This window comes from Propithecus coquereli, unplaced genomic scaffold (assembly GCF_000956105.1).
Source record: "Propithecus coquereli isolate 6110/MARCELLA unplaced genomic scaffold, Pcoq_1.0 Scaffold482, whole genome shotgun sequence".
Classification (NCBI taxonomy): Eukaryota; Metazoa; Chordata; class Mammalia; order Primates; family Indriidae; genus Propithecus; species Propithecus coquereli.
Genome location: NW_012150641.1, coordinates 1,771,244 through 1,793,966, shown reverse-complemented (window position 1 = coordinate 1,793,966; position 22,723 = coordinate 1,771,244). Strand labels below are relative to the sequence as shown.

The following is a 22,723-nucleotide window of genomic DNA, read 5'->3' as shown; positions in this document are numbered from 1 at the left end:
AAAAACCACAGTCCCCCAGTCCCATCAGACCATTCTCTTACTCTTCCTCCCACATTTCCCCCTTTTTACCAGAATGTGCTTCTCAAACATCCTGCTCTAGTCTTGCATTCAGCCAGCCTGCAGTCTTTCAAACCACTTCCTTCAGGATTCAATGTCCTGCCTTTCCATTTAACCAGCATGTTCCCCTCCATGCTGGCTGGACCTGCCCTGTCTTCCCTGAGGGGTCTCTTTCTCCCCGTTTTTCCCACCAGATTCAGCAGCAGTGGATGCTGTATATGATTCGGCTGGACCGCATGATGGAAGATGCCCTGCGCCTGAACGTGAAGTGGTCGCTGCTGGAACTGTTCAAGGCTATCAATGGGGATGGAAAGACCACGCCAAACCCACTCTTCCGAGTCCTCGTCATTTTGCAGAATGATGCGCAGGGAGGTGTGGCACAGGTGGGGACATTTTGCCCCCAACATCCCCAAACTATCACACTTTATTTGTCAATTTCCTTCAATTCCTACACTTGATGCTTGGCCTTGACCTTACTAGTCCTGAGGCTTCTCTCCCCTTCTCCACTGCATTCCCCACAGGTGGAGTTCTCACCTACTCTGCAGACTTTGGCAGGTGTGGTCAATGACATTGGCAACCACCTCTTTTCCACCATCTCTGCCTTCCGCCGCCTCCCTGAAATTCTCACCATGCGTAAGATGCATCGTGAACCCATCCATGTGATCGTGGGTGAGTGGGCAAAGGGGAGGGCATAAGGTGTGGGAGGATCAGAGGCTGAGGAATGGGCAGAGCAAAGAGGAGAGACTGGGGCTGTTTCCAGACATGCTGGGCCAGTGGAAAACCCAGGAAAAGGCCAGATTGGGGAAGGGAACAGGGGCAGGGATAGGGGTTGGGATTAAGTGACTGATGCTCATGAGATTTGGGATTTGGGGTGGGAGATAAGGAAAGACAAATTTGGGACTGGGGCTGGGCTACAAGATGCCCAGATACCAACAGATGAGACATCTGATCCTATGGAAGAGACGCTAAGAATCATACTCGTACTTTCTGCCTCCTTCTCTACTTTCTGATGCTCATGTCTGAGCTGTGTTTCTTTGGGGAGCTGGTGTTGGAGTGGAAGGTCTGTGACCAGGTGCCAGGCTGGAGCTTGGGTTGGGGTGGAAGCATCGAGAAGTGTTTATTTGGGTCCCTTTGAAGAGCGAGATGAGGACATTAAGAAGATCCAGACCCAGATCAGCAGCGGAATGACCAACAACGCGAGCCTGCTGCAGAACTACCTCAAGACCTGGGACACGTACCGGGAAATCTGGGAGATCAACAAGGACTCTTTCATTCGTCGCTACCAGCGCCTCAACCCCCCTGTCTCTTCCTTTGATGCCGACATCGCCCGGTGAGTGCTGAAGGTGTGCGTGAACATCTGTCTGTAGGAGGTACGGAATTGGAGGAGGAGGTCAGGGCCTAGACATGTGGGAAAGGGGTTGGGGTCAAGGAACATGCAGAAAATATGTGTCCCCAATTACAGGACAAGGGCACTGTATCTTTGCTTCTCAAGGGGTAGAGCTCAGGGAAGAGCTGGACAAGGTTTTGGGGGAAAATCAGGTATTTAGGGAGTACAGCAGGGTCCGGGTGGGGAAGGAGAAAGGCCAGGGGTCTGAAAGACAAGGGAAGTGAGCATCTTCCTTCTAATAAGGCAGATCAGAGTTAGATGGAAGAAGATTCTTAAATTCTGATCTTAACTCCCATCTTTTCATGGTCCTTTGGTCATTCATTCATTCATTCATTCCACAAACACTATTGTCCTATGGACCATGAGGAATTAAAAAAAAGAGAAAGGAACAAGTTCTTTCCTCCTGAGGGATATAGTGTAGTAGGGAAGATAAAAGTATCGCTGAGAGCCGGGCGCGGTGGCTCACGCCTATAATTCTAGCTCTCTGGGAGGCCAAGGCGGGCGGATTGTTTGAGCTTAGGAGTTCGAAACCAGCCTGAGCAAGAGCGAAACCCCGTCTCTACTAAAAATAGAAAGAAATTAATCGGACAACTAAAAATACATAGAAAAAATTAGCCGGGCATGGTGGCGCATGCCTGTAGTCCCAGCTACTCGGGAGGCTGAGACAGAAGGATCGCTTGAGCCCAGGAGTTTGAGGTTGCTGTGAGCTAGGCTGACGCCATGGCACTCACTCTAGCCCGGGCAAATGTGGTATATATACACAATAGGATTCTATTCAGCCATAAAAAAAAAAAAAAAAAAAAAAAGTATCTCTGAGAGAGCGGTGGCAGCAGTGTCTTGAGAATTCTTGGCGTCCGAGCTCTACCCTCTACTAGCTATGCAGCCCTGGGAAGGTTTCCTATACTCTCTGGGCCTCAGTTTCCCGTGAGACCGATATTATACTACCTGCCTTGGAACATCGTGAAGTTATTAATGTTATTAAGTACAGGTGAAAGCACTTTGTAAACTCTAAAGTACTGTACTAACGTACTTATTGTTATTACACAAGCTTTAATGTGATAAGTGCGATGATTAGGGTGTACGAGGTGCCAGGGTGGTTCAGTGGAAGGAGAGAGAATTTCTAGCCAAAGACTTTAGGAAAGGCTTCATGGAGGAAGGGACTTCAGGGCTGAGCTTTACAGGATGAGCAGGATTTGAACAGGCAGAGGCAGGCAGTGGGGAGGGCATTCCACATGGAGGGAATAGCGTAAGCAAAGGTTATAAAGATGGGAACACGTGAGCATGTTCACCATGCAGTGAGTAGTCTAGAACATAGGCACAGGGAAGGAAGTATACAAAGGGATTTATATACAGCAGCCCACTGAATTCTCTCAACCACCATTTGAGTTAGGTTCTATTATCATCACTGTGTTACAGATGAGGAAACCGAGACTCAGAGCAGTTAGAAAAAAACTTTCCTGAAGTCACAGGGCTAGGAAGCAGCACAGGGTGAACTCAACCCAGACCTATGCAAGTCTAAAGCCTTGAATGCCAGGCTAAGCAGTTTGACTGCTGTCTTGTAGCCAGTGATTGGGAAAATGACAGTCACAGCTACATGCCCAGGGTGGACTGAAATGGGGAATACCTGGGAGTAGAAGAACACTCTAGAACTGCTGTCCAGGTCTGCGTAGAAGCAAATGAGACCTTGAGTTGGTGTTAGGGCAGGGGGCATGTGTGCAAAGAAAACAACATCCTAGCAGGGATCTGGGGCCCTCACAGCTACACAGAGGTGGCTAATAACGTGCAGAAGGAGGAGACCGTCCTCAACATCCAGTTTGTGCTGCTGGACTGTTCGCACCTCAAGTTCTCGCTGGTGCAGCACTGCAACGAGTGGCAGAACAAGTTCACGACTCTACTCAGGGAGATGGCGGCGGGGCATCTCCTGGAGCTGCACAACTACCTGAAGGAGAACGCGGAGAAGTACGGGCTGGGGCGCCGCTGGGTGGGGCGGGGACAGGCCCTGTGCCTTCTGCTCAGCAGCGTGCCCTTTGCCTGCCTTCAGAATCAGCCGCCCTCCCCAGACGCTGGAGGAGCTGGGGGTCAGTTTGCAGCTCATGGACACCCTGCAGCATGACTTGCCCAACCTGGAGGCCCAGATCCCTCCCATACACGAGCAATTCGCCATTCTTGAAAAGTACGAGGTGTTGGTGGAGGACAGTGTGAGTTCCTGTGGTGTCTGGGCCACCTGAGTGGGTCTGTACCAGCAGCGGATGGTGGGGGACCCTGTGCTGTCACAGGGAGCGCAGAGAAGGGAGCAGGGAGAAGACTCAAGATGCAAAAGCCTCTGGAGGCTGGCTTGAATGATAATTCTGGTCGGCTTAAGGGTTTCCCCTTGATTTCTCTGGGCCTCATCACACATGTAAAACTAGCCCATGGACTCTGGTCTGGAGATCAGAAAAGTCCTTAAAAGCCCCCGTGAGAGAACAGACCTTCTGCTCATGGGCCATCCCCCCTCTTCGATGTCCCTAGGTGCTGGAGATGCTGGACAGTCTCAATGGTGAGTGGGTCATCTTCCAGCAAACTCTGCTGGACAGTGAACAGATGCTGAAGAAACACAAGGAGAAATTCAAGACAGGCCTTATTCACTCAGCCGATGATTTCAAGAAGAAAGCTCATACTCTTCTAGAAGATTTTGAACTCAAAGGTACTCCTTTCTCCACCTCTCCTGCTTCTTTGGCCTTTGTTTTGAGCCCCAGTCCTCCGAGCCTAGGTCCCGGGAAGGTAAGAACAAGGCGTGAGGAGGCCGGGCTGGGCAGGGGTAGAGCCTCGGCCCCAGGGCTCCGTCAGGAGCGAAGAAGGTGAGTGCAGCTGGTGGCGCTGGTTTTGGGGTGGGAGGCAGCGGCCCAGCTCGCAACATTTCTGGGTTTCTTTTTTTTTTTTTTTTTGAGACAGAGTCTCACTCTGTTGCCCGGGCTAGAGTGCCGTGGCGTCAGCCTAGCTCACAGCAACCTCAGACTCCTGGGCTCAAGCAATCCTTCTGCCTCAGCCTCTCGAGTAGCTGGGACTACAGGCATGTGCCACCATGCCCGGCTAATTTTTTCTATATATTTTTAGTTGTCCGATTAATTTCTTTCTATTTTTAGTAGAGACGAGGTCTCGCTCTTGCTCAGGCTGGTTTCGAATTCCTGAGCTCAAACAATCCACCCGCCTCGGCCTCCCATCTGGGTTTCTTATACTGACTTCCTGTATTCCATCTGTTCCTGATTCTCCAGCCGCATTTAGGAGTTTTTAGGAAGACTAAGCATCATTCTTTCAATGTGTCCCCTCTCACGCTCCTTCCCTTCCCTCCTCACCTGAGGAGAGAAGTGAACTTTGCCCTCAAAGAGGTGAGAGAGCCCTGACCGTGCTGTCAAGTGACCATGGATGAGAGGGAAGCTGAGCTTCGTCCTAACCCCCCACAGGCCCCTTCACCAGCAACGTGGACTACATGTCCGCCCTGGATCAGATCGCACAGGTGCGGGCCACCCTGATGGCCATGCGGGAAGAAGAAAACAGTCTCCGCTCCAACCTGGGCATCTTTAAGATCGAGCAGCCGGCCTCCAAGGACCTTCAGAACCTGGAGAAGGTGACGTGTGAGCTAGGCCCCTGTGGTAACCAGGGGTAAGGGACAGGGACAGGAGGATGGGTTCTCAGGGCCTGGAAAAGCAGCTGGGACCGGGAAGATGAGCTCATGAGGAGCTTTTTTTTTTTTTTCCAATTGAGGTAAAATTTACATAACAAAATCAACCATTTTAAAGCGAACAGTTCAGTAGCATTTAGTACATTCACAATGTCGCGCAACCATCACTTCTATCTAGTTCCAAAACATTTGTATCACCTCCAAAGAGAAAGTCTGCACCCATTAGCAGGCAGTCACTCCGGTCCCCTGCCCCTCAGGCCCCATCAGTTACTAATCTGTCTTCCACGTATGTGGATTTGCCTACTCCGACATTTCATGCAAATGGAACCATCAGCGCTAGGCCTTTTTACTCTGACTTCTTTCACTTAGCATAAAAGATGTCTTGCGGTTCATCCATGTTGTAGCATGTATCGGTGCTTCATTCCTTTTATGGGTGAATACTATTCCATTGTGTGAATTTATTGCATTTTGCTTATCCATTCGCCAGGTGATGGACATGGGGTCATTCCCACCTTTTAGCTCCAGGGAGTAGCGCTGCTGCGAACAGCATGTACTTGTTCCCTGTTCGTGTGGGTGTAAACCTAGGAGAGGAACTGCTGGGTCATGTGGAAACTCTATGTTTAACTTTCTGAGGAGCTGCCAAGCCATTTTCCACAGCAGCTGCACCATTTTACATTCCCACTAGCAGTGTATGAGGATTCCCATTAATCCACATCCTTGCCAATACTCATTTACCTTTTCGTTTGGTTCTAGCCGTCCCAGTGGGTGTGAAGTGGTGTCTCATTGATGCTTTGATTTGCATTTCCCTAAGGATGCATGATGTTGAGGATCTTGTCATGTGCTTGTTACTTGAGGAGCCCTTAAGGCAAGACAGTGGAGAAAAGAACGTGAGCTGAGGAGGCAGCTCCGTTATCTGCAGGGAAAATGTCCGCAGAAATAGAAGCAAAGGACCTGAGTGTCTGTCAGGGAGGAGAAGGGCAGGGGCCACTTCACGTCACACATCCTTCTGCTCTCGGCTGTGTAGGAGCTCGATGCGCTCCAGCAAGTCTGGGAGATCACGCGGGACTGGGAGGAGAACTGGAACCAGTGGAAGATGGGACGATTCCTGACCCTGCAGACGGAGGCCATGGAGACCATGGCCCACAGGCTGTTTCGTCGCCTCACAAAACTAGCCAAAGAGTATAAGGTGTGTGGAGGAAGCGGGGCGGGGAGGGGGGCAGAGGATAAGCCGACTGAGGAAGGGGGACCGTTGTCGGGTCTTCTGATGCCTCCCACTTTTGCTCAGGACCGAAACTGGGACATTATTGAAACCACTCGCTCGAAAATAGAGCAGTTCAAGAGGACCATGCCTCTCATCTCAGACCTGCGAAACCCTGCCCTTCGAGACAGGTGAGGCTGCTTGTCCACTCTGGGGGTGACCACTCTGCCCCCTCAGACCTGTGCCGTCACCCGGCTCTTTCCTTTCTCCCCTCCACAGTGTTCATAGCCCTCCCTTCCTCTCTGTCCACACCCGTGTGTCTTTTTAAAAATTTATTTGTAATTAACAAATGAAAATTGTATGTATTCATGGCGTACACATTATGGTTTTTTTTTATTTTTTTTTCTGATGTTTTGAAGTATATATCCATTATGGAATACATACATTGAGCTAATTAACATATACATTACCTCACATACTTATTTTTTTGTAATGAACACGCTTAAATCTATTCTCTTAGTGATTTTCAAGTATACAATATATTAACTATAGTCACCATGTTGCACATGATCTCTTGAATTTATTCTTCCTGTCTAACTGAAATTTTGTTTCCTTTGACTGACATCTTCCCAACCCATAATCCCAGCCCCTGGTAACCTCCACTCTACTCTCTGTTTCTGTGAGTTTGCCTTTTTTAGATTCCACATGTGAGATTATGTGGTATTTGTCTTTCTGTGCCTGGCTTATTTCACTAAGCACAATGTCCTCCAGGCTCGTCCATGTAGTTCCTTCCAAATGACAGGAATTCCTCCTTTTTAAAGGCCGAATAGTATTCTAGCGTATACATATACTGTATTTTCTTAATTTATTCATTGGTTGGAGGACATATCTCAGCTATTGTGAATAGTGCTCAATGAACGTGGGGTGCAGACATCAAGCCTGCCACTGTCCTCTGCTTCTTTTTTTCTTTTTCCCAATTTGCATTTCTCATTCATAACATAAATTACTAATAAAGTCCTGGCATAGGAATCAAAAATTAAATAAAAATCTTAGAATTTAAGATCATGAAACAAGCTAAATCATACATAGTTCTTTATTAGGAGACGAATACTGGAATATAAACCAAATAATAAAGTAAGCAAGTATTCAGTTATCACATTACCTACTTTAGGAAAGAGACATTAAGAATTCATGTTATAAATTTATTTACAAACATATCTAGTATGCTGTATGAGTTCAAGAGTTTGAGCCATTTTTAAGAGATTACACCTCCTAAAATATCTTTGTATTTGTTAAAGGGATGAACTAAAACATCTTATTTCTTATTTCTTAAGCAGTTGGTGTCTTACTATAAAGAAAGGTGCAGCAAATCCAGGTCCAAAGTGCAAAACCATCATAACTAGTAACTGCCACTTGTTTTCCACTGAAAATGGCAAATTCTTCCCTGGTCCCTCCCCTCGTCCCACACACAGTGGCTCTTACGGACCACAGAGGTTGTGAACCTGCGGATGCCCTGTTCCAACATAGCGCTGTTGGAAGCTCTTCGAAAGGTGCAGAGTCCCAAGGTGGAGGACATGGCGGCATCACACCAAGTCCTCCTTCTTTCCTGTCCCCGGCTTCTTGCACTGTCCTCGGTTATCCAGCCTTGCTGACTCCTTGTTTTCTGCCCCCTTCCCTGGGGCCTCCCTGTCTAGGAGGGAGTTGTCTATTGTGGCCAAGCCTTATGTCTTCTGTCATAAAAAAAAGTTTTATTTTGATGTAGCCAAAAGTATAAATTTCTTTCTTTATGGTTTTTGCTTTTGTGCCTTAAGAAGACCTTCCCTATCCCAAAGTTACAAATACTTTCTCTCCATTCTTTCCTCTAAAACTTTGTGTTTTTCAAGTTTAACTCTTTTCATGCATCTGGAATTTATTATATGATAGAAGAGACATTTAAAGCCATTGGGGATAGAATAAACTTTTTATAAATGGTATTTTAATCATTATCTATCCATTTAGGAGAAAACAATCTTACTTCTTTCGCATTGCCTTCAGTGTAATGTTTTTGGCAATGTCCAAACTGTTAAGTGTTATGTGGTTAAGTATAACCTGAATACTTTATTTAAATTATTTAACCTTTCTAAGTCTCAGTTTATTCATCCATAAATGGAATAATAATGATTTCTGATTTATAAAGTAGCCATGAGAGTTAAATGAGATGTTTCATGTAAAGCAATTACTCAGCGCAGATCTGTAGGAAACTCGCAATAATTTGTTGTGTGTTTTGTGTGCATACCTGCCTTAACTCCCTCTCCAGAGAATATCAACCTGGAAGGTATCGCCTCAATCTTTGTGTTCCCCATGGTGCCTAAGATTGCATCTGAGAGCCCGTTTAGTAAAATGTGTTGAACCATGAATTAATAGACACACAGAACCACAGCATCCCAATGGGAAAAAGCATGGGGAGTGATGCTAACACTCCTGTACTAACACCTCCTGTCCCTGGCTGTAGGCACTGGGACCAGGTCAGGGATGAGATCCAACGGGAATTTGATCAGGAATCTGAAAGCTTCACCTTGGAGGAGATTGTGGAACTTGGGATGGATCAGCATGTGGAGAAAATTGGGGAGATCTCTGCCTCGGCCACCAAAGAGCTGGCTATAGAAGTGGTAGGACACAGTCTGCCCCATCCTCACCCACTTCCTAAGCCTTCTGGAGAACAGGCTTTCAGCTGGTCGTCATCTGATGGCACCTCTGAGCTCCTGTTCCTCTTGGGGACTAGACACCTGATTGCTCTGTCCCTCAATTTCTCCCCACAGGCATTACAAAACATTGCTAAGACCTGGGAGGTGACTCAGCTGGATATAGTACCCTACAAGGATAAGGGCCACCACCGGCTCAGGTAGAGAGGGACCTGGGGCTCTTGGAGAGAGGAGGTCTGTGTGACCTGGGTTGAGGGGGGCCAAGATTTGGCAGGTGGGAATGAACTATGATGTTGACCTTTGTGTCTCAGAGGTACAGAAGAAGTATTCCAGGCACTGGAAGATAACCAGGTGGCTCTGTCTACCATGAAGGCATCTCGTTTTGTCAAGGCCTTTGAGAAGGATGTGGATCACTGGGAACGCTGCCTCTCCCTCATTTTGGAGGTCATTGAGATGGTGCTCACAGTGCAGCGTCAGTGGTTGTATCTCGAGGTCAGGATTCAGTGCCTGAGCTCTTCCTACTTCCTGCTTCTACTCCTTTATTTGCTCAGGACCTAGATATTTGCCCTACTATCAACCTCATTTTCCCACCTTTAAAGTCACTTTCCTCTGGGACCCAGCCGTCTGGTTCTCACTTACCACCTTTCACCTTAGATTCCCTCCTTGACAAGCCTTTGTTCTTCCTCCCAGATTTTCATTCCATTTTTCTTCTTAGATCCAGGTACCTGGTCTCCCAATGCCAACTTTCCTTGTAGAACTTGGGCTTCTTGCCCTTTGGCTTCTAATGCTCTGTACCTTCTACTCAGCTGTCATCCCCGGCCTGGGAGCAGGGAACAGAGGGTGGAGAGTGTGTGGCAAACAGCCTCTCACCCCGATTCTTGGCCCCTCAGAATATCTTCCTAGGAGAGGACATCCGCAAGCAGCTGCCCAATGAATCAGCCTCATTTGACCAGATCAACAGCAACTGGAAATCCATCATGGATCGGATGAGCAAGAACAACAACGCTCTCCAGAGCACGCACTACCCAGGTTAGTGCTCCATGACCTCCTGTCCTGACACAGCCTTGATGGGCACTACTCTATGTGAAGTCATGGCCACGTGCTTCATTTATCGAAAGACTGATGTCCCTGGCCATCATCACACTTCCCATCTCTGTCACCTCTTCTGAGCATTAAATAATAATTCAGTGAATTAAATTCAACAAATATCTGAGTGAAGTATAACAGTGGTTAGGAGCATGGGATATGGAATCAGGCAGACTTGAGTTTAAAATCCAACTCACTCCTTACCAACTACATGCTCTTGAGCAACAACTTCCTCCATACCACAGTTTCCTCATCTGCAGCAGGGGCGTTAATGAAAGCTGTTTCACAGGTTTCTGTCAGGATTACAAAGGAGTGTGAGGCACTTACAATACAGTGTCTGGCATAAAGTTAGTGCTCAATGAATAGCGCTGCGTCTCAGCAGGCCCTGACTGAGGAATCGCTCTTCTTCTCTAGCTGGTTCATTCGATGAGCACATTCGTTGAGGTAATGTAGGTAAACGAGAAAACACAAATAAAGCACTTACCACACTAAATGGCACATAGTAAGCCCTTGGTTACTATTGGCTGTTATTATTATTACATTGACTTTAGTTGACCAGATTAGCTAGTCTTTATTGTAGCTACTTTGGTAGGCATGGGGATGGGGTAGGGCATGGGGAAGAAAGTGAATTCTGGTTGATTGGAGTAGATCAGAGTAAAGGATCAAGGGAGTCAGGCTTGGCAAAGGGCACCTAGAATGATATCCAGGCCCGGTGCAGTGGCTCACACCTATCATCCCAGCCCTTTGGGAGGCTGAGGCGGGAGGATCGCTTAAGGCCAAGAGTTCAAGACCAGCTGGAGCTAGAGCAAGACCCCTGTCTCTACAAAAATTAGAAACATTAGCCAGGTATAGTGGTGTGTGCCTATAGTCCTAGCTACTCTGGAGGCTGAGGCAGGAGGATCATTTGAGCCCAGGAGTTTGAGGTTGCTGTGAGCTATGATGATGCCACGGCACTCTAGCCCAGATGACACAGTGAGACCCTGTCTCAAAAAAATAAAAATAAATAAATAAATAAATAAATATAGAATGGGTATCCTGAGGAGAGGAGTCCTGTCAGGGGTATGGAGGACTTCTTTATTTCGCCTAGGGCTATTCTAACAATTCTTCATTTTCCCAAGGTCCTTGAGTATACACACACACACAAAACCTTAATTATTCTGATAAAAGGTAAGTATACAATATGCAAAGTTGAGTGACAACAACTGATAATATAATATTTAAGATAATTGACAAAATTGTATTTTGGAACAATTTATAAGAAAAGCCACAAAAACAACGCACAGAACAAATCCATCTTGTCCGTGGCTGCTGAGTCTCCCTGTGATCTCCGAGGGTCACTAGGGTTCTCACTGAGAGGCTCCCGTGGCCTGTGGACTCGAGACGTGAGGGGCACCTCAGAGTTCATACTCGCTGGCATCCATGCTTTCTTCAGAAAGCTAGAAACTTGGAAGACAAGGGGAAAAACCAATCAAGACTTAAGGAATGGGGATGTAGGCTGGAAGGAAACTAAGATTGTCGAGAACTTATAAATGGGAATACATTTTATTTAATATCTCAGATTGTTCTTTGAGATGGATCTTATTGCCATTTTACAGATGAAGAGGTCAAAGCTCAATGGGGTTAACGACATGCTAGTACATTCTTTTTCTTTTGAGACAGGGTCTCGCTCTGTTGCCCAGGCTAGAGTGCAGTGACATGATCATAGTTCACTGCAACCTCCAACTTCTGGGCTCAAGGGGTCCTCCTGCCTCAGCCTCTGGAGTAGCTGGGACTACAGGCGCATGCCACCATGCCTGAGTACTTTTTAAAATTTCTGTAGAGACAGGGTCTCACTTGTTGCCTAGGCTGGTCTTGAACTCCTGGCCTCAAGCAATCCTCCCATCTCAGCCTCCCAAAGTGCTAGGATTACAGGCATGAGCCACCATGCCATGCCTGGCCATGCTAGTAAATTTATTTATTTATTTATTTATTATTTCAGGATATTATGGGGGTACAAACATTTTGGTTACATGCTATCACTTTGCCACATCCCAACCATGATTTGAGACGTGCCCTTTCCCCCCTACAATGCTCACTGCGTCCATTAGTTGTGAGTTTATGCTGGTAAATTTAAATGGAGGTCTTCTGCCCCTACATCTAGTGCTATTTTGCTATGACACAAGGGACCGCCAACCCCTGTCATTGCAGATCTTTTTCACTGTGTGCATGCCACATGTATTTAAATCTAATGACTTAACTTATTAGATTGTATAAATGAAGAATAATCTCTAATTTTCAGAAGCTCTTGGGATGACCAGTAGAGCCTCAAGTTCTTTTTTCCTTCTTTTGTTCTTTTTTTTCCCCCCATGTAAATGAAGGAAGATGAAGCCCCAAATTCTTAGGTGGAAGAGGATTGTTGTTCTGAAGACTGATGGGAGATGTGGTGGTCCCCACCTCCCTTATCCTTGGGGGATATGTTCCAAGACCTCCAGTGGCTGCCTGAAACCTCGGGCAGTACCAAACCCAATTGCCATCAGTGGGAACACATTTCTGCCCATGTCTTCTACCCACAACTTTAATGCCCTTTTTCATCTTAACTGAGCACTTATCACACACCATGGCCATGACTTTTGCAGTTTGAGGTGTGATAGCAAAACAAGCATGAATTTCTTTTTCCTTCTTCACAATTTTGCAGCTAGAAGATTCATTCTTATTGTAGATCTTAGCAACCCCAAGAACTTTCACCTTTTCACTTGAAGGAAGCACTTTACGACTTCTCTATGGCATGTCTGAATTCGCAGTATCATTACTCTTGTGCTTTGGGGCCGTTATGAAGTAAAATAAGGGTGACTTGAACACAAGCACTACGATACCATAACAGTTGATCTGATAACCAAGATGCTACTAAGTGACTGACGGGCGGGCAGCACGCATAGTGTGGGGACACAGGACCAGAGGGATGATTCACGTCCAGGGCAGGTCGGAGTAGGAGAGGGCCAGGATTTCATGATGCTACTTGGAACGGCACACAGTTTAAAACTTGGGAATTGTTTATTTCTGGAATTTCCCATTTAGTATTTTCAGACTGGCGTTGACTGCAGGTAACTGAAACTGAGGAAAGTCAAACTTCGTGTAAGAAAGGATTACTATATTAATGGAATCATATACGATGTGCAATTAATGTATAAACCATAATGTGTATAATGAATACTTAATAATGGATTAGTGAAGAGAATGGGATGAGCATGATAGAGGGATTGGGGATACTTCTCTGCTTCCTAAAACCCTCTGGCAATCTGTAACCCAACACTCAAGAGCTGGCAAAGCAGATAGAGTTGGGGACTCCAGATCTACCCAGGGCAACGGTAAACAGGCCATCAAATGTCATTCATTGCTCTTCTCCCCAGGCCTCCTGGACAAATTGATACAAATGAACGCAGTCCTGGAAGATATTCAGAAGTCTCTGGATATGTATTTAGAGACCAAGCGCCATATTTTCCCCCGCTTCTACTTCTTGTCCAATGATGACCTGCTGGAGATTCTGGGCCAGTCCCGCAACCCAGAGGCTGTGCAGCCACACCTCAAAAAATGCTTTGACAACATCAAACTGCTGAGAATTCAGAAGGTCAGTAGAGGTGGCCTTGATGGGATGGTGGCGGGGAAGGCATGGTGGTCTCAAGGTAGTCAAGGCTTTGGAGGGGACCATGCCCTCCCAACAGGAGAGTGCTGTTAATTAATGATTCTAGATTCTCATGGGATAGAACTTTTTAGAACTAGTAACCGTGAGAGGGGGGAGAGGAGCAGAAATGACCCTGACCAAGAGTGGGCAGGCCAGCCGGAACAGCTTCTCTTTTCTACAGGTTGGGGGGCCCAGCAGCAGATGGGAAGCTGTGGGGATGTTCTCAGGCGATGGCGAGTATATTGATTTTCTCCACTCAGTGCTTTTAGAAGGGCCTGTGGAGGTGAGTTGTGCAAGAGTCTCGGGACCAAGCCGATTATTCTTCCTATTAGAAAGTTTGCTTGGCTCTGTGAGGAGAGAACCCCCAGGGAAGGGCCTAAGTTAGTCACTTTTCCCCTTCTACCTGCCTTTCCTGACAACTATAATTTCTGGCTTGAACCTAAGTTTCCTTCTGAAAATCAGACGACCTTCCTCCTAGCCTCCATTTCTCTCAGGGACCCGAGCCCGCTGTTGCCCAGTTCCTGCTTTTCTCTGTGTCCAAAGCCCTGGAGTCCTGTTTCCTAAGGGCTTTCCCTTTGGAGAACCTTGTCTCTGACCCCAAGCCACCCTGTTCTCTCACCTGCCCCCAGTCCTGGCTTGGCGATGTGGAACGGACCATGAGGGTGACCCTGCGGGACCTTCTCCGGAATTGCCGCCTGGCCCTCAAGAAGTTCCTCAACAAGAGGGACAAATGGGTGAAGGAGTGGGCTGGCCAGGTGAGCTGGGCTCAGTAGAGATGAGGGAACAAGAAAGATGGAGTTAGAAGTAAGCAGCCAATGGGAAGAGAATCTTGAGACTCACAAATGCGGGCTTCTCGCCCCCTTCTCTGGGTGAGTCTCTGGTACGCCACATGCTGGCCCTTTAGCTCCTGACCTTAGGCGTCTGCCCCATCCTTTGGAGCAGATTAGGCATCGTGAGAGAGGTGTACGTAGCACCCAGTCCTGGGAGAAGCTGAGACTTGGGAGCCAGGCTCTGTGGGTGGGTGGTTGAGGACAGGGCTTTGGGACACAGCTTCTGCACATCCGCAGATGGTGATCACTGCCAGTCAGATCCAGTGGACTGCTGATGTCACCAAGTGCCTGCTGACAGCTAAGGAGCGGGGAGATAAGAAAATCCTCAAGGTCATGAAGAAGAAGCAGGTGGGGGACTCTGCAAGTGTGGGATAGGCCCGGAGTTAGACTTGGAGGGAGGAGGTGGTAGTTAGAGTCAGAGTTAGAGATGAGCTGGGGAGAGTGAGAGCGAGGGTGCCCTGTGAGGGAAGTCTGGTGAGGAGACTGAGGTGGGGCAGAATTACGTTTTCCCTGCTGCTGTCGGGTATCAGGAGTGACCGGGGATGGGGTCAGCATTGGGGGTGGAAGGGGGTTGGGTTAGGATGAGGTGAGATTAGGCTCCGTTTGCTTTGTCCCCTACTGCCTCCCTGACAGGTGTCAATCCTGAATAAATATTCAGAAGCCATCCGGGGGAACTTGACCAAGATCATGCGGCTTAAAATTGTGGCTCTGGTGACCATAGAAATTCATGCCCGGGATGTGTTGGAGAAGCTTTATAAGAGTGGCCTCATGGATGTCAATGCCTTTGACTGGCTCAGCCAACTTCGGTTCTACTGGGAGAAGGTGCCGGATGGGCCACCTCCCCTCTTTCTTCCCCTAAAATGGATCCTAATGCTTTAATTAAATTTGTGTTCTCTAAACGCAATAATATCCTGATCTATTGACACCTAAAACTAATCATTGCACCAGAGAACACAGAATCAGGTAAACCAAAAAAAGAAAAAATAAATAGAAAAGGAAAAAAAAATGTCCTGATCCAGCCCTTAGTCCAATCACAGTTCCCTGATCCAGTTCTTATCTATCTCATCTCCTAAGTCAGGAGTGGCAAATAATTGTTCCAGCCAGTGTTCACTATGGTGCCACCTGATCGGGAATCAGAAGGACTCCAGGTGGCTGCTGCAACGGCCTGGGGTGGACGTGCAATATGAAAGCCATTTTCTGTCTTGGCCATAAAGTGCTCTCTCTGTCTAACTCTAACAAAGACCCCCTCTCTAACTTCAGCCTCCCCACCATCTCTGAGCCCACCCCTCAGTCACCCCCCAGCTCTGACTCCACCTCTCTCCTATTCTGCCCCGTTTCCCCAGGATCTCGACGACTGCATAATCCGCCAGACCAACACGCAATTCCAGTACAGCTACGAGTACTTGGGTAACTCTGGCCGGCTCGTCATCACCCCGCTGACAGACAGGTCTGCTGTGTGGGGTGCGGGCAGCAGAAGCTGAGAGGAGGCTTCTGGGAGTCTGACTCAGCCCTGTTCTCAATTCTCAGATGTTACATGACACTGACCACGGCATTGCACCTGCACCGAGGGGGCTCCCCCAAAGGCCCAGCAGGCACAGGAAAGACGGAGACCGTCAAGGACCTGGGCAAGGCCCTCGGCCTTTATGTCATCGTGGTCAACTGCTCCGAGGGCCTGGACTATAAGTCCATGGGCCGAATGTACTCAGGCCTGGCCCAGGTCGGTATCGTGCTGCCCTGTGCCAGAGGCTCCATAGATATATTTTAGTCCCAGAAAATCAACTGAAACCCAAATCTAGTCCAGTGCTTTGTGGCTTACAACACTATATCGCCTCAAGTAATTCTTACAACTGGGGAAGTCCCTTCACCTCCCTGACCTCACGAAGCTTATTTATAAAACCAGAAGTTGATGTGAGGATTAAGTAAGATAAGGTATGCAACCGGAGCACAGTAGATGCTCGATGCCCACAAGTTCCCTGCCCTGGTCTCTTTCCAAGCCACACTCTCCTAGCATCAACCCAGCTTGCCCCTGTCTGCTGGAAAGCTCTGGCCAGAGCTACGTCGTGCTCCTCTGGTGCCCTTCCCCCGATCCCCTATTTTGGAGGCCACCTCGCCTATCAAGACATTTTAAGGATGGGTGGTGCTTTCTGGTATCCTGGGGCACCTCTCTCGCTCCCAGTGACTCTGCCTCCCACTCCACAGACTGGAGCCTGGGGCTGCTTTGACGAGTTTAACCGCATCAACATCGAGGTGCTGTCGGTGGTGGCCCAGCAGATCCTGTCCATCCTGTCTGCCTTGGCTGCCAGCCTCACCCATTTCTATTTTGAGGGCTTTGAAATAAATCTGGTGTGGTCCTGTGGGATCTTCATTACCATGAATCCTGGTAGGCGGCAGGGAGCAGTTGGGAGTCTGGGGGGATTAGGTGTTCAGGGCAAACACTACCATCCTCCCCTTTCCCCTTTGGCGCCAAAGCATTTAGCCAAGTGAAATCTGGCTAAAGACAATAAAGGGCGAGAGAAGAATAAACGTACATCTTTCTGGGAGAAGGGGAAACAATCTTACTGTTCTCTCTACAGGGATTAATAGCCACTTGTGTGTGTATATGTAGCCCTAGTCTTTTAAGGCACTTAGCTATCTTCTCCCATTGGGCTGGCTCCCAGAGTTCTGGTCTATCTGCCCTCCTGTTTGCAGAATGGGAAAACCTCCCTAAAGTGCAAGGCCTAGGGTCTCATTCCTGTTCCCTAGGAAAAGCTCTGGGGGAAGGGTCTAGGGGCGAACAGGCATAGAAGAGGGTTTAGGTATGGAAAGAATTGGAGAAACGGCAGTGATTTCTATCAGGACTGATGTGAGCTATACGTAGAACTTGGAGAGATGGGAAATCAACCGCTCTGTGATTTGGGTTAGGAACAGGGCCACGCAGGAAGTAAGGGAAGGACCAGAGACAGGAAAGATGACCAGAGTGGAAGGGGAAGAGCCAGGGCTGAGATGAGAAAGGCGGGGATCTTGGAGTTGGAGTTAGAGTTGGGGAAAAAGTTAGGGCTGGGGAAAACGGGATTGATTGGGAAGTGGGTTTTGGGAAGCAAGTCAAGAGGAAGAAATAAATGATTCTAAATAAATGGCATTGTTTTCCAGGCTATGCTGGCCGCACAGAGCTTCCTGAAAATCTTAAATCCATGTTCCGTCCGATTGCCATGGTGGTGCCCGATTCTACCCTTATTGCAGAAATCATTCTCTTTGGGGAGGGCTTTGGCAGCTGCAAGGTATTCTGCTAATCCCTTTTCTGCAATTATTTTATTTCCCTATCATAATTATTCCCTGGATGTAGGAATCCCCTGAAGACCTCACAATCAGCTTATCCTACAAGGAACTTAGACTATTGTCAGTAAGACGTGGAGGCAGAAGAATTCAGAGGAGGCAGGTCTCTTCTCTGTGATGTCAGTAACTGATGGCAGCACGATTCACAAGGTCTTGTTAGGATTGTCCATAGTGCACCTCCTTGCTGCTTCAAGTCCTGGGACCTAGCTTCTTGTCTCTGGAACTGTCCCTAGATGAAGCACAGGGATTTGTGGGGAGACGGGTTGTTTTTGCCTCTGTTTTGTTTCCCCAGATTCTGGCCAAGAAGGTGTACACACTTTACTCACTGGCTGTGCAGCAGCTCTCCAGACAGGACCACTATGACTTTGGCCTACGTGCCCTCACCTCCCTTCTGCGCTATTCTGGCAAGAAGCGCCGCCTACAGCCGGATCTCACTGATGAAGAGGTAAACCAAGGACACAGCCTCTGGTCCTGAACCTCCTTTGTCACTGGTCCTATGTGCCTTCACTAAAGTTTCTCAGACCCTCTCTTTCCCCAGATTGTGGGAAAAGGGTGGGAACCCTCATGCCTTGTCCCCTCGTTGCCCGAGTTCTACCTGTTTTATTGCTAAAGATTAACTGGCGTAGCCATTGTTCTTGGCTTCTTCCCCTAAGCCCTTTGAAGCGGAAGTACCTAGGCCCTGGCTTAAGCTTGAGTCTCTGTCTTTTCCCACCAGGTGTTGCTGCTCTCTATGAGAGATATGAATATCGCCAAGCTAACTTCAGTCGATGCGCCACTGTTCAATGCCATCGTGCAGGATCTATTTCCCAGCATCGAGCTGCCTGTCATTGACTATGGCAAGGTATTTGTTCCTCAATACTCTCCCTGATCTCATAGATGAATGTGCATTTGGCAACAGCAAACTTGGCTTCCAGGCCCTGCTCTGCCATCCGCTAGCTGTGGCTTTGAGCAAGACAGTTGACTTTGGGCTTCCTTAGCTATCAAATGTTATAGACCTATTCAAACATTCTGCTCTCTGACCACAACTCCCTAGCCCCGACATGAGTTCCTGCTCAAGTACTTCCACACCACAGTGCTTCGACTTCATTGAAACCTGTTATCCATTGGCCTTTGCACTGTCTCTCTGCTCATCAGTCCTCTCCTGCCTCTCCTTCTCTCCTCATTCAGGGAGATTTGAGGAGAGACTGCTAGGAGCCATTTGATGTCTGAGAGCAGTGGAATGGAAGGTGGGGGAAGGGGATTTTAGAAAGTATAAAAACTTTCTTCTTTGGCGATATGGTAGTCTAGATATCCTGAATAATCCTTTCAATTGAAACCACTAAATTGTTGGATAAAATTATAAAAATACATCTCTTTGAATGCATTGCTAAGCTGGCAAGAAAGAAAGAACTCTAGGGCCGTGAGGGTGGAGGTGGAGAGTAAAAGCAGGAACCCTAGGAGGTAAGTGAGTTCCAAAGCTGGCTTTCTCCCTGAAAATTTTTGTGGAACTTAGGCACTGGGGATAGGAGATAAAGCAGCCCATGTTTGGAGATATAACAGAAAACCCTAGTGCTGCATAAACCTCAGTCCACAAGGGGCAACACCCTCAGTAAACGGAAAAATGAGAAACCTGCCATTTATTTATTTATTTATGAGACAGGGTCTTGCTCTGTCACCCAGGCTGGAGTGCAGCAGCTGCACAACAGCTCACTTCAGCTTTGAATTCTTGAACTCCTGGGCTCAAGCAATCCTCCTGCCTCAGCCTCCCAAGTAGCTGGGACTACAGGCACATGCCACTAGTCGTATGCCTGGCTAGTTTTTCTGTTTTGTTTTTAGAGATGGGGTCTTGCTATTTTGCCCAGGCTGGTCTCAAACTCCTGGCCTCAAGCAATCCTCCCACTTTGACTTCCTAAAATGCTGGGATTACAGGCATGAGCCACTGTGCCCAGCCTGAAACCCACTATTTAGAAGGGTACATACAGAAAAGAAAGTTGCCTGCCTTAACCTCTGATGATGGAAGAAAAGGGAAGAAAGGAAGAAATCTCCTTTGAGATTTCCTAACCACACACCAGCCTGCATATGGTTTCTGGTAATAATTTATTCTACTATGTAATCAAAAAGAAATCTCAATTTTAATTTTAATTTTAAGTAGTTCTAGGTTGTTAGTGCCCCCAGGTGACCAGAAGAAGAAAAACCAGATTATTTCTGGAGGAATGAAACTTCAACTTTCACCTCAAAGAATTCCCATAGGTCAAAAGTCCAAGAAGATGAACAACTCATGGTCAAAAATCACAAAACACATAAGGAAACATGACACCATGAATGGCAGCCAGAAGAACAACAGACAGCGGCACCAGATCTGTGAAAACTTCAGATATCAGCACTATCTGGCTCAGAATTTTAAAACAACTATGTTTATTTTTTATTTTATTTAATTATTTATTTTTATTTATTTATTTTTTGAGACAGGGTCTCACTCTGTTGCCTGGGCTAGAGTGCTGTGGCATCAGCCTAGCTCACAGCAACCTCAAACTCCTGGGCTCAAGTGATCCTTCTGCCTCAGCCTCCCGAGTAGCTGGGACTACAGGCATGCGCCACCATGCCCGGCTAATTTTTCTATATATTTTTAGTTGTCCAATTAATTTCTTTCTATTTTTAGTAGAGACGGGGTCTCACTCTTGCTCAGGCTGGTCTCGAACTCCTGAGCTCAAACGATCCACCCGCCTCGGCCTCCCAGAGTGCTGGGATTACAGGCATGAGCCACCGCGCCTGGCCAACAACTATGCTTAAAGAAATAAAAGAGAAACTTGAAACTGTGAACCAGGAAGAAGAGACTTCTAAACAAAGTAGATTTGAAAAAGAACCAATGGAACTTCTAGAAATGAAAAATGTTATAACTGGGGGGGAGAAAACCCCAAACCTCAATAGAGAGACAGAGGACTTACAAGTAAAGAAAGTGAATTAAGGCCGGGTGGGCATAGTGGCTCATGCCTGTAATCCCAGCACTTCGTGAGCCTCACATCTCTATAAAAAATAAAAATTTAGCTGGGTGTGGTGGTGTGTGCCTGTAGTCCCAGCTACTTGGGAGGCTAAGGTGACAGGATCCCTTGAGCCCAGGAGTTTGGGGCTGCTGTGAGTTATGATTGTGTCATTGCATTCCAGTCTGGGCAACAGTTCAGGGGGAAAAAAAAGAAAGTGGATTAAAATCCACTACAACTACACTAAAGAAATTTATTATGAGGTATCCATGCCCAAAGGAATACGGAGAATGGAAGAGGAGATAAAAGCTAAATTTTAGACATAGGAAGAAAATGAATAAGTTGTGGCTTACTTAGCAAGCCTGAGAAGGCTGGAAAAGGAGAAAATTGAGAGGCTGTCTTCAGAAGGCTCAGCATTTGTGGAATTAGGTACCTCTGTAAGTGGGGAGTGGGCCAGGGGAGGAAAGGAGCTGTAACAAAAAATAAGGAGGATTGGAGGCAAACTGCTTTGCAAACGATTAGGTTGCTGGATCTCCCCTTCTCTGGGACCCTGGGTGACTGCACCTCCCTTACCTGTGCAGAAGACAAGGGGGCAGAACAGTAGGTGTCTGGACTGGGGACACCAGGTGGAATTGAGGGCAGGAGTGCACCCTGTTACAAGTGGGGATCAGGTGAATGTTTGCACACTGAGTGCTGAGACCTGTAGCCTTCTTTCATCTCTCAGCTCCCAGAATGGTGGCAGCCAGACAGGAAATTGGAAGAGCGATCTCCGGGGAATCTGTCTGGCCCAAGAGGAATGACCAAGACATGGGCAACAGAAATTTCCCAGTGAAAGTCCCAGATAAAATCACTCCCAGGGTCACTCCCAGTCTGCAAGCCCCACCCACACACTCAGAGCTCCCATGCAGCTGGTTGTCCTCCACCCTCATTTACGAGCAGAAAGCCAGGCTCAGCAGACACCTGGGGACAGCCTCTAACAGGAAAGAAGGTAGCACCCAAACAACAGAGTTCCAAAAGGCAGGAACAGAGAAAATGGAGGGGATGGGATCAGTAATGAAACAATCCAAGAAGAATTTCCAGAGCCGAAAGATATAAGTTCCCAAAATTAAAGTGCCCAAAAGTACATGACACAATGGACCAGATAAATCCTGACAAAGGCCCGTCAGTATGAAATTTTCAAACACTAGAACAAGGAGCAGATTTAACAAGAGGGAAAGAAAACAAGGGGTGACATACCAAAGATAAAAAGTCAATGTCAGACTTCTCAATAGCAACATTGAATCCATAAGCAATGAAGCAGCCTCCAAAACACTGGATGAAAATTATTTCTGACCTCAAAATCTATACCCAGCCAACCTGTCATGGAGGAGGCTAGATCAGAGACATTTTCAGACATGCAGACTCTCAAAGAAAAAAAAAATGTTTCCAATGTATCCTTTCTCAGAAAGCTACTAGAGAGTGTGCTCTACTAAAATCCAGGAGCATACCATGACAGGGAAGGCGGGAAACAGAGGATTCAGTGCAAGGGAGAGGCTAACATAATCCTTGGGATGATGGTGAGTGTAGGTCATGGGATGGCAGCGTGCACTGGTCATAGGATGGAAGCCAGTCCAGATTGCAGCAAGTCTGAAGGCTTCAGGAGAATTTCTTTAAGAAGAAGAAATTGATCCCCATGTGAAAATCACTGTGAAAGATTTAGTCAACTGTTAGAGTTTGGAATTGTGTGTCAGAGATAAGCATATTAAAAACTAAGCAAATGTATAGCAACTATTAGCCCATAGGGAAAATTAAAAAGTTGTACAAGAAAGGAAAAGTAATCACATATTGAATAGTATGCATTGTTAAACTAATACTTAATAGCGTTTATGAGAGACACACCTAAAACTTAAGACAAAGGGT

General features: G+C 47.2%; 1 protein-coding gene across 1 annotated transcript in view; it reads left to right on the top strand.

The window, feature by feature from the left end:
* The window catches only part of DNAH2 (dynein, axonemal, heavy chain 2), a 102,793-nt gene that overhangs the window by 38,677 nt on the left and 41,393 nt on the right, over positions 1 to 22,723 (top strand). The window contains exons 16-39 of the mRNA XM_012655607.1: positions 252 to 440; positions 579 to 726; positions 1,195 to 1,387; positions 3,203 to 3,403; positions 3,486 to 3,642; positions 3,953 to 4,127; positions 4,885 to 5,048; positions 6,127 to 6,288; positions 6,388 to 6,491; positions 8,792 to 8,948; positions 9,099 to 9,181; positions 9,293 to 9,473; positions 9,872 to 10,010; positions 13,454 to 13,671; positions 13,907 to 14,008; positions 14,355 to 14,480; positions 14,793 to 14,903; positions 15,189 to 15,377; positions 15,899 to 16,002; positions 16,083 to 16,272; positions 16,755 to 16,935; positions 17,685 to 17,812; positions 18,160 to 18,312; positions 18,583 to 18,708. Of these exons, the coding sequence (XP_012511061.1) occupies positions 252 to 440; positions 579 to 726; positions 1,195 to 1,387; positions 3,203 to 3,403; positions 3,486 to 3,642; positions 3,953 to 4,127; positions 4,885 to 5,048; positions 6,127 to 6,288; positions 6,388 to 6,491; positions 8,792 to 8,948; positions 9,099 to 9,181; positions 9,293 to 9,473; positions 9,872 to 10,010; positions 13,454 to 13,671; positions 13,907 to 14,008; positions 14,355 to 14,480; positions 14,793 to 14,903; positions 15,189 to 15,377; positions 15,899 to 16,002; positions 16,083 to 16,272; positions 16,755 to 16,935; positions 17,685 to 17,812; positions 18,160 to 18,312; positions 18,583 to 18,708 (3,681 nt within the window). The remainder of the gene's footprint in view (positions 1 to 251; positions 441 to 578; positions 727 to 1,194; positions 1,388 to 3,202; positions 3,404 to 3,485; positions 3,643 to 3,952; positions 4,128 to 4,884; positions 5,049 to 6,126; positions 6,289 to 6,387; positions 6,492 to 8,791; positions 8,949 to 9,098; positions 9,182 to 9,292; positions 9,474 to 9,871; positions 10,011 to 13,453; positions 13,672 to 13,906; positions 14,009 to 14,354; positions 14,481 to 14,792; positions 14,904 to 15,188; positions 15,378 to 15,898; positions 16,003 to 16,082; positions 16,273 to 16,754; positions 16,936 to 17,684; positions 17,813 to 18,159; positions 18,313 to 18,582; positions 18,709 to 22,723) is intronic.